The following is a 20,689-nucleotide window of genomic DNA, read 5'->3' as shown; positions in this document are numbered from 1 at the left end:
TTTTCTTGCAAAACCACCTTCCTCGTGGAACCGCCTCCTAGAGAGGATTCCCTATTTCATGAATGGCAAGGGTTGGGCAGAAAGCCAATCCCAGTTGTTGGATCAGAAAGCATTCATAATGGGAAAGGTGCTATGAGCTCCACCTTGGCTGCTCTCTGCCCAATTTGCATCATTCCTGCTCTCTTCCCAAGCTGCATCCTTTCTAGCTTTAAGGCTCTCTTATAGCCCCCGCATCACTGCCACAATGCGTGCATTGTTCCTTCTCATATGAGCAAAAAAATCCTCTTTCTCAATATTAAATGGATTCTACATGTTGCAAAGTAGTTGGTAACAAACTTCCTTTTTGGGTTTCTGAGGTTCAAGTTGTTCTTTCATTTTTGCTAGATTGGCCTTTGTTTGGTTCTTATCCATTCTAGTGTCTTCAAGCTACTGATGCAGGTGCTTGACTTGCCTTTGCCCTTTCCTTCTTGGCTTTTTCAAAGCTTCTCTTCCTTGGTCCTCATCTTCCTTAGCTTGCTATTGTGCTTGCATGGACTTTGCTTTTACCTCCTCTAGTAGGTCTTGTACCAGCTATGTCTTGGCCTCTGCATCCTCCTTGAGGATATTGACCTATTACACTACCTATGTTGCATGGGTGGCTTGATTTGTACCTTCCTCATCTCCTTCTCATATTGGTAAAAGAGTGTTTTGAGGCAACTGCCCATTAGGTGTACTCCAACTCTGTTTGTCTCGGATGTCAATTTCAAGGATTTGCCATCCTTTACATTCTTCAAGTTGTTTAGCACACTCTTGGAGATTGCCCTTGAGAAAAAGATTGAACGTCTTGTTTAGTTTCTCTACTGCTACTTGAGCCTACCAGAACTTCACGGTTCCTCTTGTGGTAGGAAAGAAATGCCTTGTCTCCTTCAAAATAGCCTAATTGCTAGCAAGCTCAACACCTTAACTCCATCTCTAGGAATCTAAGCTTTGGGGAATAAATCTAAAAGAGTATTTTTCTTTCGTGCCTTCTCCAAGGTACAAGCTTGCAAACTGCCTGGTGAAGTTGATAAGAGAACCTAGATCAAGCATCTGAAGTTGGAGGTCTCATGATTTCAAGATTGAAGAGTGATACAGTGACCCGCTCCGTTGACCCTTTATTATAAAACTTAGCCTTAGACAAAACACAGGTGCGAGTCATCGATTGATCACACAACATGCACGCTCGGCTCCAAACATGCAACTGACACATGTCGATCCTGTTGCAGTGCTACCAAATGAGCCAATAGCCAAATGACACGTGGTTTGTTGTTGGGGTTTCGGGCGGCAATCGCCGACACGAGTCGACGATTACCGGTTGGAGACCGGGCAAAGGGACTTGCGAGGTGCACGAGGGAGAGAGAATGTGGATGCACTGGTGAAGAGAGAGTCCATGGCGTGTACGTTATAGTTCTCATGGGCTTATTTAACCTCTTTTCTTCATTCTCTGTGGACCTTCTTCTAAGTAAACCTTCTTCCATCAGCTTTCATCCTTCCCCTCTACATCTTATCCCTTACACCTGTCCAGCCGCTCGTCCTTCTATCTATCACTTATCGTAGGTTTCCTCTCCCCAATTTTCCTTCTTTTCAAGCTCACATTTTCGTTGCTCTCCCTCTTTCGCATTCCACAAATTTTCCTGACTCTCTAGCACGCATTTCACCACTTCAAGGAGAGTTTACCGGTGTTTCCAGCAGAATTTGACGGTTTTGTAATCTGTCTTCGAAACTCTCGATCTGGTGCCTTCGCCTTCAAACTTGTTTCATCCAAATTTGGCTACCATAATGAGGTGTTTTTCCTTCTCCCACTCGGAGAGTAGGAAAACCAGGAGATTTTCTTGGCATTTCTTCAGCCAAGGATCAGCTCCCGACAGTAAAAGATTAGCTTCACAGACGTCGCGGCCGGCTTCGGAACCGTGTCTTGAATCTGCCTCTGAAGCATCCACTCGAAACTTGCGACAAAGCTCATCCCAAAGGCCGCCTGATCTCCGGATTTTTTCGTACAATGAATTGAGAGCAGCTACAAAGAATTTTTCTCGTGCAAATCTGCTCGGCGAGGGTGGGTTTGGGTGTGTCCACAAAGGATTACTCAGGCATCACGATTCCGAGGGATCAGAAATCGGCATGGCGGTTGCTGTCAAGCAACTGAACAGGAAAGGCCAGCAGGTGTATTTCCCCCCTACGCCATCAAGCTTCCAGACCTTCGATTTCTTACAATAAAATAATTCGAGTTATGCCCAACTAAATTAGATAAGCGGGAGTGCGGTTTGGCTAGAGGACACATCTGTATCTTTGTCGCTACTCGAGTTGCTGCTATATAGCTTTCAAACTGCATGCAGTCTCCACGTGCCTGTCTGTCCCACAGGCTAAGTTAACCTTAGCTTCAGTGGGCTAGTCCAATCGCTACAAAAGGTGCCACTATCTAATGCAGTTTTTTAAATTTAGTCGCGCCATAGATCATTTTCTTGTTCCATATGGAACATTTATGCAAAATAAGAGTGTTAATGTTTTATCCTCAACCACCAAGTGGAAGAAATTATGTTTTGAAGACTGATTTTCAAAATTTGATTGTTAAACAGGGACATAAAGAGTGGTTAGCAGAAGTTCGCTTCCTTGGGATGGTGGAGCATCCAAATTTGGTAAAACTGGTGGGTTATTGTGCAGAAGATGATGAAAGTGGATTGCAACGGTTGCTGGTGTATGAGTATATGGCCAATAGGAGCCTTGAGGTCCACCTCTTTCAGAGAGAGACATTTGTTCTTCCTTGGCAAGAGAGAGTCCGTATTTTGTTAGGTTCTGCTCGTGGTTTGGCTTACCTGCACGAAGAGATGGATATTCAGGTAGGCAGGTCTACTTTGCAGAGCTTTGGACATGAGCCTTTGCTATCATCCATAAACTTGCAATTGATCAATCATATCAGGCTCAGTGTAACATGTTGAAGACGCTGATTTCAAGAAACCAATTCAAGGAATGCCTGTTGTCCAATTTTTCAAATGGTGATGGCCCAGAACTGCCGTCGCATTCCTTTACTCTTTGCTACTTGTTGAGCACAACTGGTATCATTGGTAGTTGTTACGGCAGTCTCTTGTTATACACCAAAAACATGCAACTTTTAGGCCTAATAATCTCTCTCTCTCTCTCTCTCTCTCTCTCTCTCTCTCTCATTTCTTTTTCTTATTTCTGCTTTGTTTCTTCCTTTTTGCTATCGAAAGTTTTGTTGTTTGGGTTGGGATTTCAAAGCTCAGTAGCACTGGGTTTACTCAAGAGATTCTGGATTTCGGAACCAGCTTCTGTTTGGGTACTGATGAGAACATAAGCATATCTTTGCTTACTGAGTTTTTTTAATTAAAAAAATTCTCATTTACTTGTAATTTCGTTTTACGTCGCTTACAAACTCCCTTCTTTCCTTTGTTATGATTGTTTCGCCACAGGTTCTGTAGTTATGTCGAGACGTTAAATCTTCATACTTTATTTTGTTCAGTTAAGGTAAACAGCATCTGAACTCAACTTTGTTTCTATCTGCTCGTGCAGACCCACAAAGCATGGGAACTCTTTGAGGCTGCATAGAAGGAATGCTAGAATATGTCACTGGCGAAAAGGGCATGTAGCTGGCTGTCTAGGCTAGATGTTGGGAGCACATGCCCATCTCCAGGGTCTACTCATAACTAACCAAGTCGAGCTCACCCGCAAGTTGGGAGATCTAGGGTCTCTGCAGATGGAGTAGCCATAAAAGCCTTGGCCTCCCATACCACCAAGAGGTGTACTTGCATCCACAACCCCTAGGGCTACAGATGTCAGAGTCCAGTCCAGGCTGAATGATGCCACCCCTAGCTTATAGTAACAGTATCGCACTAACAGTATTATAATACTATCTGTTTTTGTACCAGTAGCAGGTCCCCGCATGGGCTATCCCAGCCCTGCTAGCAGCGTGTTTTCGAGTCCCCATGAGGTTGGACTTCCATTATTGCCTGCTGGACTCAGCATTTGCCTGCCAAGCCAGCCTTGCCAAAATCTCCATCTCCAGCCTAGCCTTGGGCCTCTGGACTGGAAAAACCGGTGTGCAGGGGCATTTAATGCTGTTTTCAGTTTTGGAGGAAATTGGATATACCAGTTTCTTGCACAGTGCAGACTGTGCCAGCCGGTGGAGGTCTGAGTACAGGGGGAAGGCATCTGTCGTCATCCACACAGGCGGATGCTCTTTCCCCAACGTGACGGCTGCTGAGTGGGCAGCCCTCCCTAGCACCAGCATGGGCGCAGGGAGGCCCTCTTAGCTGATCTCGAGGGTTCCCTGCTTATAAAATCAGCCGCCTTTTGCTGCATCTCCTATTCCAGCAATTCCTGCAGCTCCTCTGCAGCTTTGAGGACAGTTCTGCAGCAGCCTACAGTAGGGGAAGAGTCCGTTGCTGTCCCTCTCCTGTGGGCAACAGCTCCAGCTCATGGGGCTCTGGGCAGGACTTATAGATCAGGTTTCCAGTAATCAGAACAGAAGCTAGTGATCAGTCTGCAAGGAGCAGTCTATTTAAAGGCCTCCCCAGCCAGTCTCTGGATTTACAGACCCAGCCAGTCTATGGATTTACAGACTTGGACTCTGGGAGGAGCTTGCCCTGAAACATATACAAGGAACCCTTCCTCATTTCCTAACCCCACTGTCATTCTCACTCACAAATGCAAGCACATGTGTTTGTGTACCTTTCAGTTCACTACACATGTTCGCTTTGACAGTTAGATAACAGGTGTCACCACAATGTAAATATCCTAAGTCAAAGTACAATTGACCATTTATTTGATCATAATTAAAGAGTTTTCATATGTGTTAATTATGGTCAAAGAGTTCTTTTAATGGTCAAAGAATTGACTACAGTCAAAGATACTTGACTCTGGTCAAGTAAGCCTGACTTCGGTCGAGGAGACTTGGTTTATTACCAAGAGGGTTAACTGCGGTTAACCAGAGAACCACAGAGCTTACTATGGTCAGAGAGTGTTGACTTCGGTCAACGAGACTTGGCATACGCCAAGAGATGTGCCAGCTTGGAGAGATGTGCCAGCTTCGGTTGGAGAGACTTGGCCATAATTAAGGCGCCACGACCATTGGTTAAAGCTCTTTAATTACGACCAAGAGGGTTCACTTCAGTCGACCAAGAATTGTGTTCTATGTTTTGTTCACATGTTTGTTCAGTGGGGACACCCACCTGTGACTAGGATTCGTCCACAGTTTATTATTTGCATGCAAAGCGCTAACAATTAATGGGTGCCATGGTGGTGCGCTTTAATTAATTATTGTAGGTACTATGAGGGGCTAAAGACCCAAGTAATTTGGAGCGTAGCGAGTATCTCGAAGGCCACCTGCGTGACCAAGTGCTACGAAGACCCTAGGAATTGCCCTTAGAGGCATGTAATAGGACTAGTTTAGATTTTAGACAGGTGGCATGTTGCCATTTTGGAATGAGCTTGAAGCTCTTATAAAATAAATTCACGTTTTGAATTTGTAGCAAGCAGCTTGACGCTGAACTCTTGTACCCAGTTTCTCTTGACGAATAAAAACCTTCGGGGCGGGTCCAACCCGACGTTTGTTTTGGGCCCTAGTGTATTTGTAGAGAGGGGGAGAGAGGGAGAGCAAGAGAGAGAGTGTTTGCAGAGTGTTTTTGTGATGAAGATTGCATTGGTATCAGAGCCAAGGCTCATAACCTTCTCAGGTTGTGATGATTTAGCAAGAGAGTAAAGATTCCGAAGAAAGGATGGCGTTGGCCCAAGAGGTGGCAGCTGGAAGGTTTGTGGCTTCAAATGTGACGGGACAGAAATGCTTACTTCGAAGCCTATGAATGCACAAAAGCCCTAAAGTCCAGACTGATCAATTGCGTAAAGGAATTGCCTTATGCACGAGTGTATAAATAGGCATCAGTGACCATTGCGGGGAGCAATACTAGAGATAGTTCTCTGTGAAGAACTCTATTGAGTGTATATTTGATTCCGCATGAAAGGTGTCGCTCCACCTGGAGGCGTCCACGCAAGCGAATGTTTGATGGCAAAAGAAACGACGAAGAAGATCTTGACGGGATGCCTGACAACGCACATGTGACGGAATAGAATAGGCGTTAAGGGGCTTGCAGGAGTGAACGTTGCCCATGGGCGATGGATAGAGCGATAGATTTATTGTGTCAAAAAGTATTTCTGGGTGGCGTTTTTTTGTCAATGTTGGGCGAACCTCATTGCAATCATGAGCCATAGCCACAACTACACATGGTTTGAGCCACCATCGCCATTGCTACACAGCCTGGCTCGCCATCGCCCGTCAAGGAGACCAAGCGTCGCTTGAGCTTCCAGAAGGCTGCAGAGATGATGACGTGGCAGATCTGACACATGGCGCTGACGTGGCAGGAAAGGTAGCCAGCTGACATGGCACACGTGTGACATGATGCGTGGCAGTGACGTATCATATGCTGACGTGTCAAGTTGACACATGGCAGGTGACGGGGCAATGAGGTCACCAGCTGATGCAGCTCAGATGCTGACGTGGCACTGACACGTGGCAGACAGGTGGCTAGTGTAACTCTGGTTAGTTAACCCCAGTCAGAGGTCCAGTTAGTTGGCCCAACCAAACCAGACTGGTTATTGAAACCAGGTTTGACCAACTAACTCTGGGTGTAGTTAACCAGACTGTAGCTGGTTAACCAGACCACAGTTGGTTAAGGCCCAGTTGGGAGCCAACCAAACCAGACCAGAACAGAACCAGTCTGTTCAGTTTGACCAGACAGTAACGATCCAGTCACAAACTAACCAGACCAGAGCCAGTTAGTCTGGTTAGTGTAACCAGTCGGTTACCCATCCAGTTACTGTCTCAAAAAAAAAAGAAGACAGTTGCAGAGACAGTTCTGGCCATCAATTTTCACCTATCTGTCAGACTTTTACTGTATGAAAAGCAGCAGAAAAGCAGAGAAATCAGAGATTTGCAGGAAAGAGAAAATGCATGCCTTTGTGCACTGGAAAGATGAATCAAATGCATTCTGAGTGCTTTTTGCAGCAGCCAGAAAAGGGGCAATACAGTTGTTGATGCCTTGGCAACTTTGTGGGTTTATGCTTTGAGTTGACAGCCCAATACTGGCACAAGTTGTGAATGCAAGACACCTCTTGCTGAGGTACTTTCTCTTTGAAAAGCAAAGGCTGAGTGCATCAGTTGTATACACTGTGTGTGTGAGAGAGTTGCAGATCTGACAAGTTGCAGAGATGGCTTCACAGCAGCATGCCCAATCATCCCATGAGGGAATGGCAGAGTCTAACCAGGTACAATAGGCTGAGGCTTTATAGATAAACAAAAAGAATGCCTACAGAGAGTTGATTACTCAGTTGGGAGAGGCAACAAGCGATCCCTTGTTTCGCAGGATGGTACAACCTCTTTTTGAGGGAAAGCCAGAGAAGCCTCCCTCTGAAGCAGATCAGGAAGAAGTGGTGGTGGACAAAAAGAGGAAAAGAGCAGGTCCTCTTCCCAAGAAGAAGGCGAAGCATCATCACAGTTCATCCAGTTCATCTTCATCTTCTAGTTCTACCTCTTCACCCTCAACATCATCTCCTTTTTCTGGATCTTCAGAGCCGAAGAAGAAGAAGAAGAAGAAGAAGAAGAAAAAGGAAGAGCAGGTCCTCTTCCCAAGAAGGCGGCGAAGCATCATCACAGTTCATCCAATTCATCTTCATCTTCTAGTTCTACCTCTTCACCCTCAACATCATCTCCTTTTTCTGGATCTTCAGAGCCGAAGAAGAAGAAGAAGAAGAAGAAGAAGAAAAAGTCCTGCAGGAAGGCAGAGACTAAAGAATTCAAGGATGGTGGGAAGTCAGTAAGATTTGCCACTTACAATGGCCAGTATGGCCAAGCTGAAAAGGCTATGCAGTTCATAATCCAGTTTGATGCTGCCTTCAGCTTGGAACATTTCAGTGAATCCTCAAAGTTTCGTATGGTTGGTTTACACTTGACTAGTACAGCCAGTGCATGGTGGATAGCTAAAACAGCCAACCATGTAGTCCCCAGGAAATGGAAGGATTTTAAGAAAGCTTTCTATAAATAGTTTATTCCCAAACAGTTTCGGGATCATGTCCTTTTGGGTTGGGAGAGTATTCATATGGAAGCACAAGATACAATTGAGTCTTACAACCAAAAATTTTGGGACGCATACTTGCAGGTTTCGCCTTTCAAGAATATTTCTGACAAGACTCAACTCAGAAAGTACAGGGCAGGACTCACTCCAAAGATACAAGCCCAAGTGAACACCAAAGATATTAAAGAAATATAAGATCTTATGCATTCAGTCAATGTGGCTAGTCTCATGTACATGCAGGATTACCAGGGGATAAAAAGTCATCGACCCCCAAGTTTGAAACAAGAGTCCCAAGGCTCAGAAGAGGGGATTTCAGCCTTAGAAGCCGAGGGGAAACCAAGTGCAAAAGCTCTATAAGGGAAGACCACAGTTTACCCCTGACATATTGAAACTTTCTAGAAAGAGGGTAAATGCTTCAGGTGCGGCAAAGAGGGCCATGTGGCTGCCCAATGCCCAGAAAAGCCTTCAACTTCGAAGGGAAAAGAGGCAGAGAAGCCATGGGGACCACAAAAGCCAATGGCAAGAGGAATTCTTGACATATTGGGTCATGTTTCAAACCTAGAAGAACGAGAATTGCTGCTATCATGGGGCAAAGTCAGAGACCAGCAAGCGCTGATTTTATTTGATTCAGGGGCTACTGATAACTTTATATCAGAGGATCTAGCCCTGAGGCTGGGAATAAAGATGGAGGAGTTGACAGAGCTCTGGATGTCGACCAGATGTTCTGTGGGAACCCTGTGCCAATCACTCCCTTGATAGCGAAGCTCCGTCTTCATGTACAGAGTTATGTGGATCAGGAAGACTTTTTCATTTCTCCACTGAAACATCATGATGTAGTTTTGGGTATGCCTTGGTTTCATCACAAGGGAGTGAAGTTGACTCTTCCTGAAAGAGTGCCAGAGTTTGTACATAGGGGCAAAGTACATCGTGTGGTTGCTAGGAATAGAGGAGAAACTATTCCCGTTGTATCAAATAGTTCTGTTGGAAAAGAAATAAAGTCTGCAGTTGCAGCTTACATGGTTTTTGTAAAAGAGAGAGATATGGAAATGCATGCTGAAATAAGTAGCTACTCCCTAAGAGACCTGAGGATCATGGCATAGAACTTATTCCTAGCAGCGAGCCACCCAATAGGCCCCCATACAGAGTTAGTGCAACTCAGCGAGGAGATTATGACTCAGGTGCAGGATTTGTTGTCCAAGGGGCTGATTCAGCCGAGCTCTTCTCCTTTTTGTTCCCCTGTACTGCTAGTACAGAAGAAAGATGGCTCATTTCGTATGTGCGTCGATTAACGCGCATTGAGCAAAATGAGCAGTGCCTATTCCACGCATTGATGATCTGCTGGATCAGTTAAATGGAGCTTTAGTTTTCAGCTGGTTAGACTTAAAGAGTGGCTATCACCAAGTGAGGATACAACCTCAGGATGTGCATAAGACAGTGTTCCGCACTACTTTTGGGTTATATGAGTATCTGGTGATGCCTTTTGGATTGACAAATGCCCAGCGACTTTCAATAGGATGATGGATCGTATCTTCCGACCCTACAGACAGTTCACTGATACCTTCTTCATGACATAATTGTCTTTTCTAAGTGCGAAGAAGAGCACAAGGAACATCTTGCTATAGTGTTTCAAGAGCTGAGAAGTCATCAGCTTTATGCAAACAGCAAGAAAAGTGAATTCTTCTGGGAAGAAATCCATTACTTGGGGCATATAATATCCAAAGATGGGATACGGATGGATCCGGCAATGATCCGTGCCATTCAGGAATGGCCAGAGCTGATAAATGTGCATGAAGTTCAAAGTTTCCTAGGCGTGTGTTCTTACTACAAAAGATTTATCAGGCATTTTGCAGATATAGCCGCTCCAGCTCCACTCCACGATCTTACTAAGAAAGATGCAGCTTTCAGATGGGGAATTCCTCAAAAGACAGCATTCATCACACTCAAAGAGAGGCTGACCACATAACCAATCTTGATAGTTTCAAATTTTTATCAGCCATTTGATGTGGATTGTGATGCTTGTGGGGAATGTGTTGGGGCTGCATTGCATCAAAATGGTCATGTAGTTGGCCTATGAGAGCAGGAGACTCCGGGATGCAGAGAGATATCTGGGAATCTATGAGAGAGTTATTGGCTGTAATTCATGCCATCCATACATGGAAGCATTATCTTTTGGGTGCAGATTTTACAGTTAAAACAGATCCTCAAAGTCTAAGATACTTTTTGACTCAGACAAAGCTTTCTGAGAAGCATATGAATGGGCAAACATGCTGTCAATGTACCATTTTCAGATTGTCCATACTGCAGGAGTTCGGAACAAAGTGGCAGATGCCTTGTCCTGAAGACCCCAGGTCAACAATGTGACTATTGCTTATCATCAGGACCTGGAAGATATGAGAGAGCAATATGCAAATGATACAGATTTTGGTGAGATTTTACAGCAAATGCAAGAGGGGCAGTCCACCAATCACTATTCTCTGAAAGATGGGTATTTGATGAAAGATGACTGCCTATGCATCGCCCAAGAGATGAGGAAAGAGATTTTGGAGGAATGCCATGCACCTCCCTATGCTGGACATAGAAGAATTACAGCAACAACTCAAGCACTAGAGAGGTATTTCTTTTGGCCAGGGATGCGGAAAGATATACATCAGTTTGTTACTGAATGCCTTACGCGTCAGAAAGTGAAGTATGATAGACGGAAGGCACCTGGCCTACTTATGCTTTTCATGGCACAGATCTTTAAGCACCATGGTATGCCTAAGTCCATTGTCAGTGATCGAGATCCTAGAATGACCAGTGTATTTTGGAGAGCTTTATTTGATAATATGGGGACGAATCTGAATTTTTCTTCTTCTTTCTATCCCCAGACAGATGGTCAAAGTGAAGTAGCAAATTCTACAGCATTGGATATGCTGAAATGCTACGTGGGTGACCAAGGTTCAGACTGGGAAAAGTACCTACCATTGGTAGAGTTCGCTTACAATAATACAACACACAGCTCTACAGGGAAAGCCCCTTTTGAGGTCATTTATGGGAAGATGATTCTGCTACCTATCCTAAGGACCAAAGATGAAATATTTGCAGCTGATCAGTTTGTGAGAGACCTCCAGACAGCTTTCAGCCAAGTCCCGACAGCAATTGAAAGGTCTCAAGAAAAGCATAAAAGAGCTGTAGATAAGCATAGGAGAGAGTTAGATCTCAAGGAAGGGGATTGGGTACTTTTGAAGTTCGAGAAAGCTAGGCTCCACAAGTTTAAAGGCAAACAGCAAGTGTATGCAAAGTTATCTTCCAGATACTATGGCCCTTTCAGAGTTATAGAAAAGATTAATGAGGTTGCATACAGGTTGGCATTACCAGAGCATTGGAGGATTCACAATGCATTCCATGTGAGTCTTCTAAAGAAATTCTAGGGGTCAGATTCTACAGAGCCAATATCAGAGGATCCACCAGAAGTGAATGAGCTGGAGGAGGTCCTTCAGCCAGAGAAGATTGTGTACCATACTGTATGCAAAGGCCCTTAGGGCAAGGAGTTTTACAGGTATCTTGTAAAATTCAAGAATTATTCGGCATTGGATGCAAAGTGGATGGATGAAGACATGTTGTTTGATCATCCCCAGCTTTTGGATGTTTACAAGGAAGCTTTTCAGTTGAGGTCAACTGAATAGAAGCCGAGGGGATGCCACCACAATGTAAATATCCTAAGTCAAAGTACAATTGACCATTTATCTTATCATAATTAAAGAGTTTTCATATGTGTTAATTATGGTCAAAGAGCTCTTTTAATGGTCAAAGAATTGACTACAGTCAAAGATACTTGACTCTGGTCAAGTAAGCCTGACTTCGGTCGGAGAGACTTTGTTTATTACCAAGAGGGTTAATTGCAGTTAACCAGAGAACCACAGAGCTTACTATGGTCAGAGAGTGTTGACTTCGGTCAATGAGACTTGGCATACACCAAGAGGGTTAACTACAGTTAACCAAGTTGTGCCAGCTTGGAGAGATGTGCCAGCTTCGGTTGGAGAGACTTGGCCATAATTAAGGTGCCACGATTATTGGTCAAAGCTCCTTAATTATGACGAAGAGGGTTGACTTCGGTTGACCAAGAATTGTGTTCTATGTTTTATTCGCATGTTTGTTCTCGGTGGGGACGCCCACCTGTGACTAGGATTAGTCCACAATTTATTATTTGCATGCAAAGCGCTAACAATTAATGGTTGCCATGGTGGTGCGCTTTATTTAATTGTTGCAGGTACTATGAGGGGCTAAAGACCCAAGTAATTTGGAGCGTAGCGAGTATTTCGGAGGCCACCTGCATGACCAAGTGCTACGAAGACTCTAGAAATTGCCCTTATAGGCATGTAATAGGATTTTAGACATGAGCTTGAAGCTCTTGTAAAATAAATTCACGTTTTGAATTTGTAGCAAGTAGCTCGACGCTGAACTCTTGTACCCAGTTTCTCTTGACGAATAAAAACCTTCGGGGGGGTCCAGCCCAACAATTGTCCTGGACCCTAGTGTATCTGTAGAGAGAGGGAGAGCAAGAGAGAGAGTGTTTGTAGAGTGTTTTTGTGATGAAGATTGCATTGGTATCATCTTCATCACAAAAACACTCTGCAAACACTCTCTCTCTTGCTCTCCCTCTCTCTACAGATACACTAGGGCCCAGGACAATCGTCGGGATGGACCCCCCTTCAGTGTCGAGCTGCTTGCTACAAATTCAAAACGTGAATTTATTTTACAAGAGCTTCCAGCTCATTCCAAAATGGCAACATGCCACTTGTCTAAAATCTAAACTAAGTCCTATTACATGGCTCTAAGGGCAATTTCTGGGGTCTTCATAGCACTTGGTCACGTGGGTTGCCTCCGAAATACTCTCTACGCTCTAAATTACTGTTGTCTTTAGCCCCTCATAGTACCTACAACAATTAATTAAAGCGCACCACCATGGCCCCCATTAATTGTTAGCGCTTTGCATGCAAATAATAAACTGTGGACTAATCCTAGTCACAGGTGGGCGTCCCCACTGAACAAACATGTGAACAAAACATAGAACACAATCCTTGGTCGACCGAAGTCAACCCTCTTGGTCGTAATTAAGGAGCTTTGACCAATGGTCGTGGCGCTTTAATTATGGCCAAGTCTCTCCAACCGAAGTTGGCACATCTCTCCAAACTGGCACAACTTGGTTAACTGTAGTTAACCCTCTTGGCATATGCCAAGTCTCATTGACCGAAGTCAACACTCTCTGACCGTAGTCAGCTCTGTGGTTCTCTGGTTAACCCTCTTGGTAATAAACCAAGTCTCCCCGACCGAAGTCAAGCTTACTTGACCAGAGTCAAGTATCTTTGACCACTAAAAGAACTCTTTGACCATAATTAATACATATGAAAACTCTTTATTTATGATCAGATAAATGGTCAACTGTACTTTGACTTAGGATATTTACATTGTGGGGACAACAGGCTAGAGAGAGTGTGAGTTATGCAGGCTGCCACGGTGCTGCTGGAACTGGTGTTTTCAATGTTTTGCTGTTGTAAAAGGAAGCAATCCTTTTTTAAAGCTGAGTTCGATGAGTGTTCTTATAAGAGCATAGGAATGCTTTTACACTCTGTGAAGATTGGAAATTGAGTTTTACATTATTGAAGAGACAATCTGTCTCCCTCCATTTGCTTTTTCATCATTTTCTCTGATGTCATTCTCAGTATTGGCATTAGTAAGCTTCTTCAACTTCATTTTTCTTCTATTGTCTTATTTTGCTTGGCTCCTCTTTTAGGACATGACATGATATAGTATTAAGATAACAATTTCAGATTCAGAAACAAATGTGTGGAAGAAATATTTATTTATAGTGCATGCTGAGCTGTTTTCTGCATCAGCATGTAAGCTGCCCAATTTGCCACTATTAGACAAATTGATTGTGGCCATTCTCACAAATAGTGCATGCTGTGTTAATCTGGCAAATATATGCATGAACATTGCACCCTGAGTTCTCAATGATGTACTCGATAACCATTTGTATAAAATTTCTTTATTGTAATACTTGGAAAGGTTTGTTCTCCTTCAAAGCTGATCCTTAATTTTCCACATGATTTGAAGACACTTTTTATGTGGCATGAAAGCATCTTTTTATAGAGTTTTGGCAAACTTTTCTTCTGTAGAATCCTTTCAAACCAGCGTGATTGGAAAGGGAGATCTGTTGCTGTTACTGGTTTTGTAACCATAATAGATGAATTTTTGTGCTGATTGTAGGTTATTTTTCGTGACTTCAAAACCTCCAACATCTTGCTCGACCATAATTTCATTCCAAAACTGTCAGATTTTGGGATGGCTAGGCAGGGTCCTGAAACAGGAGCAACTCATGTTTCAACTGCGGTATGTTGAATTGGCTAGAATATTCACTTGTTCTATAGCAATAAAATTTTTTTTTTGCAATTTCCTTTTCTGCCATCGGAAAACAGTACAGATTTGCTGGGATTTCAAGAGCCCATCCATTCTTGGAGGTCTTGATAAGGGGAATTGCGGAAATCCGTTTTTGGGAACTTATTGTAATATCAAAGAGAGAGAGAGAGAGAGAGAGAGAGAGAGAGTTAATTAAAGTCTTCGGAAGACCGATGGGTCTATGAGACTATGAGAAACCTGATACAACAAGCTGAAAGGGTGGAGCTACTGAAACAAGCATTATCACCCATGCTAGATGCTAAATGTTACACGCGCACCACACACACACACACACACACACACAAGCCCTCCCCCCCCCGCTCCTCTCTTCTCTCAAGCAATCTTGGTCACCTTCCACCAGACGCGAACAAACATGCTCTTGCACTCTTTTGTATGTTTAAGAAAGGGAGAAGCATTTATGATTGCCCTTATAATGTTTCATGCATGCATCAAGCACAACTGTGCTAAGGACGACCAAGATCCCTTGATTTTTACCATCATGATCGGATATCAATACACTGCAATGAAAATCGGCTGTGCGTCAAGTGACTGAATTCGTATCTACATGTGTCATGCATGCTCCTCTCCATATCATAGATATGAGCGGGCTCATATCCTCTAAAAGCACACGATGGTGTGTTTTTAGAGGATGAGTTTGGGAATGTTCTTGGATTCATCTAGGTGTGTGTGTGTGTGTATATATATATATATATATATATGAGCGGGCTCAGATGTGGCCTGAAACTGCCACACTCCCAAAGTCCTGTATCACATTGTCTCTCCTCGTCTCATTCCTGTGAGCTGATTTAGCTTTAGCAAATGCTGGCCGAAATAGCACTAAAGAATATTTATTTTTTAGCAAGATACTAATCCATGTAGAAAATATTAAACCATAACACCAATTGCTGAAATTAAGAGCCCATTGGTATAGGTTTCAAATTCGTAAAACTAAAATTCTGATGCATCCATCAATAGTATATTAGTGTGTAAGACGTGGTTTACTAAACTATTAATTCAGTTTTTTAAATCTACTAAGTGCATGTTAGACTGATACCTTTCTCATTTATGTATGGGTATTTAGATGGATTCTAAGGGTTTTGGACGATACTACCCTGCAGATACTATAGTGAATCAAATTTGAAAGAGAAATATAGTTTGGTGGCCTTTGACTTGGCATTGAAAGATTATAACCCTAATATTGTTTGATGGAAATCTCTTATGATTCTGAGATGAGGATATTCAATGGGATGTTGAATATTGCCTACTCATCCCTTAGATGAGAACTAAATAAGCAAAGCCATAATGAATTTCTGAGTTTACTCATAGGATTTTAGACTAATATTTCTCAATTTGTCTTGTATGATAATTGTTTAGATTCCAAGCTCTCTACAGTGAGCGTGACTGTCATTGCAATGGAGAAAAATGTCTTTTTTGTACTGTTGGGTAGACCTTGGTTGCCAGTGCTAAAGTACTCCGTGACTAGGGATCCAAGATAATGACCATCATGACTGAAGGTATAGATGTTAGGATACCAATCAACCCCGACTATAGGAGCTAGAGGTGGATGATCAATTTCCACAAGATGTTGAAACTAGGTTGATGGAGATGAACATCTTGCTAGTAGATGAGAGATATATTTTCAAGTGGTGACCGAGATCAAACAGAAACAAAAGGGAGAGCTCGCGGACCAAAATGGATTGGATCTAGGGTTAGGGTGTAGTTTAACCCAGGGTTTTGGATAAACCTGTGGTTTGTGTACTAGAGCTAGCATAGACGAGGTTTAGATTTTGGACAGCTGATCCATGAAAGGCAAAGCTAAAGTAAGTTGTTCTAGGGAAAGCATGGCTTAAAGATAAAGCAGAGGCCTTTGTGGAAAGTAAAGCTACTTCATGCATGAAGCCAAAGTTGCTGCTAAGAGCTAAAGATAGCGAGTCTAGGACTTCCTATTGGATCATCCTTGAGGTGGATGGCTCACGTGGATGTTCGACCTGTTGGCCAGGAAGTTATAGCTTGGAAAAGGGTCATGTGGTATGGGATGCATGATCTGACCCGGATGCTGGCAAACTCTCAATGGAGCCTACAGCTGGGAGGTGAGCTGCTAGCTCAGTCCTAAGGGGTTTTCTATCTCTGTGTTTCACTCATATATGATTCCTGCTCAAAAGGCTACACCCTATCAAGATTAGAAGTGACTTGATCTGGTTAAGGGTGTTTCGTTGACGGTGGAGGCAGACTGTAGAAGAAGCCCTTCATTGGCGAGCTGCACACAAAAAGGCACTTAACCCTTTGACAGAAAGAAATGCTTTTCGGTGCCTGAAATACACACTTATGGACTTCTCAACAGCCTGTCTGCAGTGTCACTCAAACACTCCCAACCAGGTCAAGGCACATCTGACCTTGGTAGGGTGTAGCCTTTTGAGTGGGAATGGGCCACTAATGAAAGACATAGCTAGAGACCCCTTAGGGTTCAGCTAGGAGCTATTGTCTGTGTGAGTGTGTAATGGGAACTCTAGCGTCTCTCATCTCCACCTTCTATTGCTTTATTCACCATCCAGACTTTTGTTTGCTTTATCACTGCACAGTTGTTCACAAAAAGGCATAAACCTCCGACAGAAAGAAATGCCCTTCAGAGCCTGAAATACACAGCTGGGCAGTGAATAAAGCAAATAAAAGTCTGGATGGCGAATAACGCGATAGAAGGTGGAGATGAGAGACTCTTTAGAGTTTCCATCACACACCCACATGCACATGCGTGCACTTGATATGAATATGCTGTGAATTAGGAATAATTCTGTTTTTTGAGACAACAATATTGAATCAGACTGGCATGTCAGCAATGCTGCAGATAAGTGTTCAGGACTTTCAGCTTGGAAATGTTCTAGGTTTTAGGGGCATCTAGGTTGGTTGCATCTGGAGAAAGGGTCTTGGTAAACTAATTCTGGGTAGAATGGCTCTAGACCTAATTTGTGATGAAGTGCTGATAACGTCTTACCTTGTTGTATACTGTTCCTTTGTCTTCTGTCTTCAATCATGCGATTTAATTTCTTATTCATAGTTTTTCTTCACATAGAATGCCACAGTTTGGATTATCTTTTTTTGGGTTCTTGTCTTGATAACTTTCCCCAAGTTTCAAGCTCCTTACAAAGATACCCTCTACTCAGGCTTAAGATATTTTCATTTTGTAGGTGGTTGGCACAAGAGGATATGCAGCACCAGAGTATATTCAAACAGGACATCTCACATCAAAGAGCGATGTGTGGAGCTTTGGGGTGGTAATGCTTGAAATGCTTTCAGGAAGGAGGTCTATAGATCGAAACCGCCCAAAAAACGAGCAGCATCTGCTTGATTGGATAAAGCCAAATCTTCATTCAAACAAAAAGATTAACAATATCATGGACCCAAGGCTTGAAGGCCAGTATTCTCTCTTACAAGCCCGAAAGGTGGCATCTTTGGCTCGTCAGTGCCTTGTAAAGAATCAAAAAGCACGCCCATTGATGAGTGTCATTGTCGAGAAGCTGGAAGAAATTGTTGAGTTTAATGATCCTGGCAGCCAACAGTCTGATATAATCTCTCCTTTGATTAGTATTTCGAGGGAATCTGTGAATGCTAACGAGACACGAGAGTCAAATAGTACAATGAGAAGAAGACTTCTGTTCAAGGACGTAATCAATCTAAGGAACAAAGAAGATGCAAGGCTCATGTGGCAAGTGTGGGCTCCCAAGCCTGTTCAAGTATAAGCAGACCCTGGTTGACACAATTGTTGACAGGATTGTGGTGGGTCATGGCTTGGATATGCACCATTTGAAGGATCCTTATATATACTCCGCAAATATATTTTCTTGGTTAGAATGGGGACAGTTCTGCACGGTAGTCAAAGTTCGGATCCACTTTGTATTGAAGTTAGCTGCTGGATTGTGTCTGATAGCAAGTTTTGTATCCAAGGTAGGACGCCTTAGAAAATCCTCGCATCGATCGTACTCTCTTACTCCTCTTCCAGCTCATTTGAGTACTCAGGGTTGCACCTATAATCATGATTTCAACCCCAGGTGTTGACATTCCCTTGCTCCTCTCCTGCTGACTTGACTTTGTGGCAGACAATTTGTATTGTGTTACTTGTGAGGTTGTACTCCTTAACTCGTGGACGTAAGCAAGCAATGTGATGCACGACCTCACAAATCAAGGAAGGTGTGCTACATGTTGAACATGGGAACAATACAGGGAACAGTTTTGGCCCACGACTGACTTGCTCCAGTGTAAGGGTTGTTTCACATATGGAATCACTCTATTTCAGAGTTCTCATCACTGTTAGTTGCAGCTCAAGATGACTGCTAGCAACCTTACAATGTTGTGATGCAGATGGCAAAGATGACTGATATCTATGTAACCCTCCACACTCGACACAACATGAAAGAAGATATGAGCAGTGCTTGCATAATCGCCATCAGACCCTTCACTTTATTGATTCCATGAGCATTTGTCTGATGGTCAGTGTATATCAGTGGGTTTGTACCTATATTTGTGGGGGCTTGTGTAGATCGTGTAATTTTGTGACACGTGGTTGATTTTTAATTTGGCATATGATTTGTATTCATTGCTTCTCAAATTAGGTCTGTAACAAGCTTTTGGTTCTCTTTGCCTGGTTATTTTCGTAGACATATTTCCTTCAGGAAAGCTAGCCATTGTAAAGTCTTATTGCAACATTTCTAGCTTTTAGTTATGTTCTGAAGATAAAGGGTTGCATAGTTATCCAACATTTCTAGCTTCTAGTTATGTTCTGAAGATAAAGTGTTGCATAGTTAGCAAAGTAACTGTTTGGTATCCACTCCTATAACACGTGCTATTAGTGCCTCAAATAGGATTGGAAGTTCTCATCTTTGACCTATGTGGAATTTGTTAGATGAGATATATATTTAGGCGACATAGAATAATTATGGAACCTGATTTCCCCTTCACTGTAACGTGTGGGCATACCAAAGATATACATATGGTGCATGAAATTTCAATGTTTGGGAGTTATGAACACTTGGATTTTGAAGCACATTCAAGAACACTTGTCCATGGCTAACTTGGAAGCAATAATAGTATTCTCCCCCTATTCTCCCAATGGGTACCTCCATGTAGAGTGATTGCCTATATTTCATGGAATGTTTGAAGACATCTTCTAAGACAACTGATACTTGTTTCCTTGAATGGTATTGTATTCCTTGAATGGTTTTTCCTTTTTTTTTGCACCACTGCAAAGGCATTTTTGTGTAAGGCAAGCTCTTAAGATACTAACCTAAGGTGAAAAGGTTATACTTCTTTCAACACTATCTAATGTTTAAAAATGCCATTGTTTTTAAATTTGTGCATGACATTTTTTTTGCCTTCATTATTACAATATTGTTTTCGTTTTGAATCATCTCATGCCAAATTTAAACTTTAAAATGTCGGGTCATCCTAACATGTTCAGTTTTATTGGGGTCTTTTTTAAAGACTCTATACATATAAAATCCTCCCTCTCCATAACTTGGCTTTATTTCATTGAGACTATTGCTTCCCAAGATATATATCACAAGTGCAGAGAAAGTTAATGAAACTTTTATAATTAGAAGCATAGCATACATGTGAATTTTCACATATATTAATCAAGGAAATATGTTCTTCCCTAGAACTCTTTACTCACTCAAATAATACACTCATTTCTTTATTGTATGCATATCATACTCTTCCTCCATGCAACCTATTCATACCCTGGTACTGAAAGTATTACATACAATTTAATTCAAATTCATGCGATTCCAAAGCTTTATTATGATTCACAAGAATAAAGGGTTAGAGCACTCACTATGCGTAGAATTGCCTTGCAAACCGAGCCCAATTGGGACTATGCCACTTTTCCCATCCTCATTGCAACTACCTCAAGCTTTTTCTTGTGAGAGTCTGACATCTTGAATTTAGACTTGGCTTTCTTCAAATCATCCTTGTAAGCCCATGGTGGGCATGGTTGTTTCTCCTTAACAACTGTACAAATCAAAAATTTTTAACTCTTCACAACTTGGCATATTTTCGATGACATCAATGAACATATTGAATGCATGCTCCTCAAATCTCATTGGAAACTTAGTATGCAAGAAAACAAGTACATAACTTTCTTTGAAGCTAGTTGGTGTCATCAA

General features: G+C 42.6%; 1 protein-coding gene across 2 annotated transcripts; it reads left to right on the top strand.

Moving 5' to 3' along the window:
• Window positions 1-1,482: 1,482 nt before the first annotated feature.
• Window positions 1,483-19,048, top strand: LOC147890575 (serine/threonine-protein kinase PCRK1-like). 2 transcript variants are annotated; one of them, XR_015542725.1, is made up of 5 exons: window positions 1,483-2,178; window positions 2,592-2,852; window positions 14,346-14,468; window positions 17,717-18,784; window positions 18,888-19,048. XR_015542725.1 is itself a non-coding variant. In XM_087390554.1 (4 exons), exons 1-4 carry the CDS (start codon window positions 1,798-1,800, stop codon window positions 18,266-18,268), a joined length of 1,317 nt encoding a protein of 438 aa, XP_087246680.1. In that variant the 5' UTR covers window positions 1,483-1,797; the 3' UTR covers window positions 18,269-19,048. The 2 variants fall into 2 exon arrangements, 1 of the variants encoding a protein (XP_087246680.1); XM_087390554.1 differs by having other exon boundaries at window positions 17,717-19,048.
• The last annotated feature ends 1,641 nt before the right edge of the window (window positions 19,049-20,689 follow it).

Source organism: Dipteris shenzhenensis, chromosome 19, assembly GCF_047967505.1.
Source record: "Dipteris shenzhenensis isolate YYH24624 ecotype China chromosome 19, Dip_SZ_1.0, whole genome shotgun sequence".
Lineage (NCBI taxonomy): Eukaryota > Viridiplantae > Streptophyta > Polypodiopsida > Gleicheniales > Dipteridaceae > Dipteris > Dipteris shenzhenensis.
This window is presented reverse-complemented; position numbering and strand designations above follow the sequence as displayed.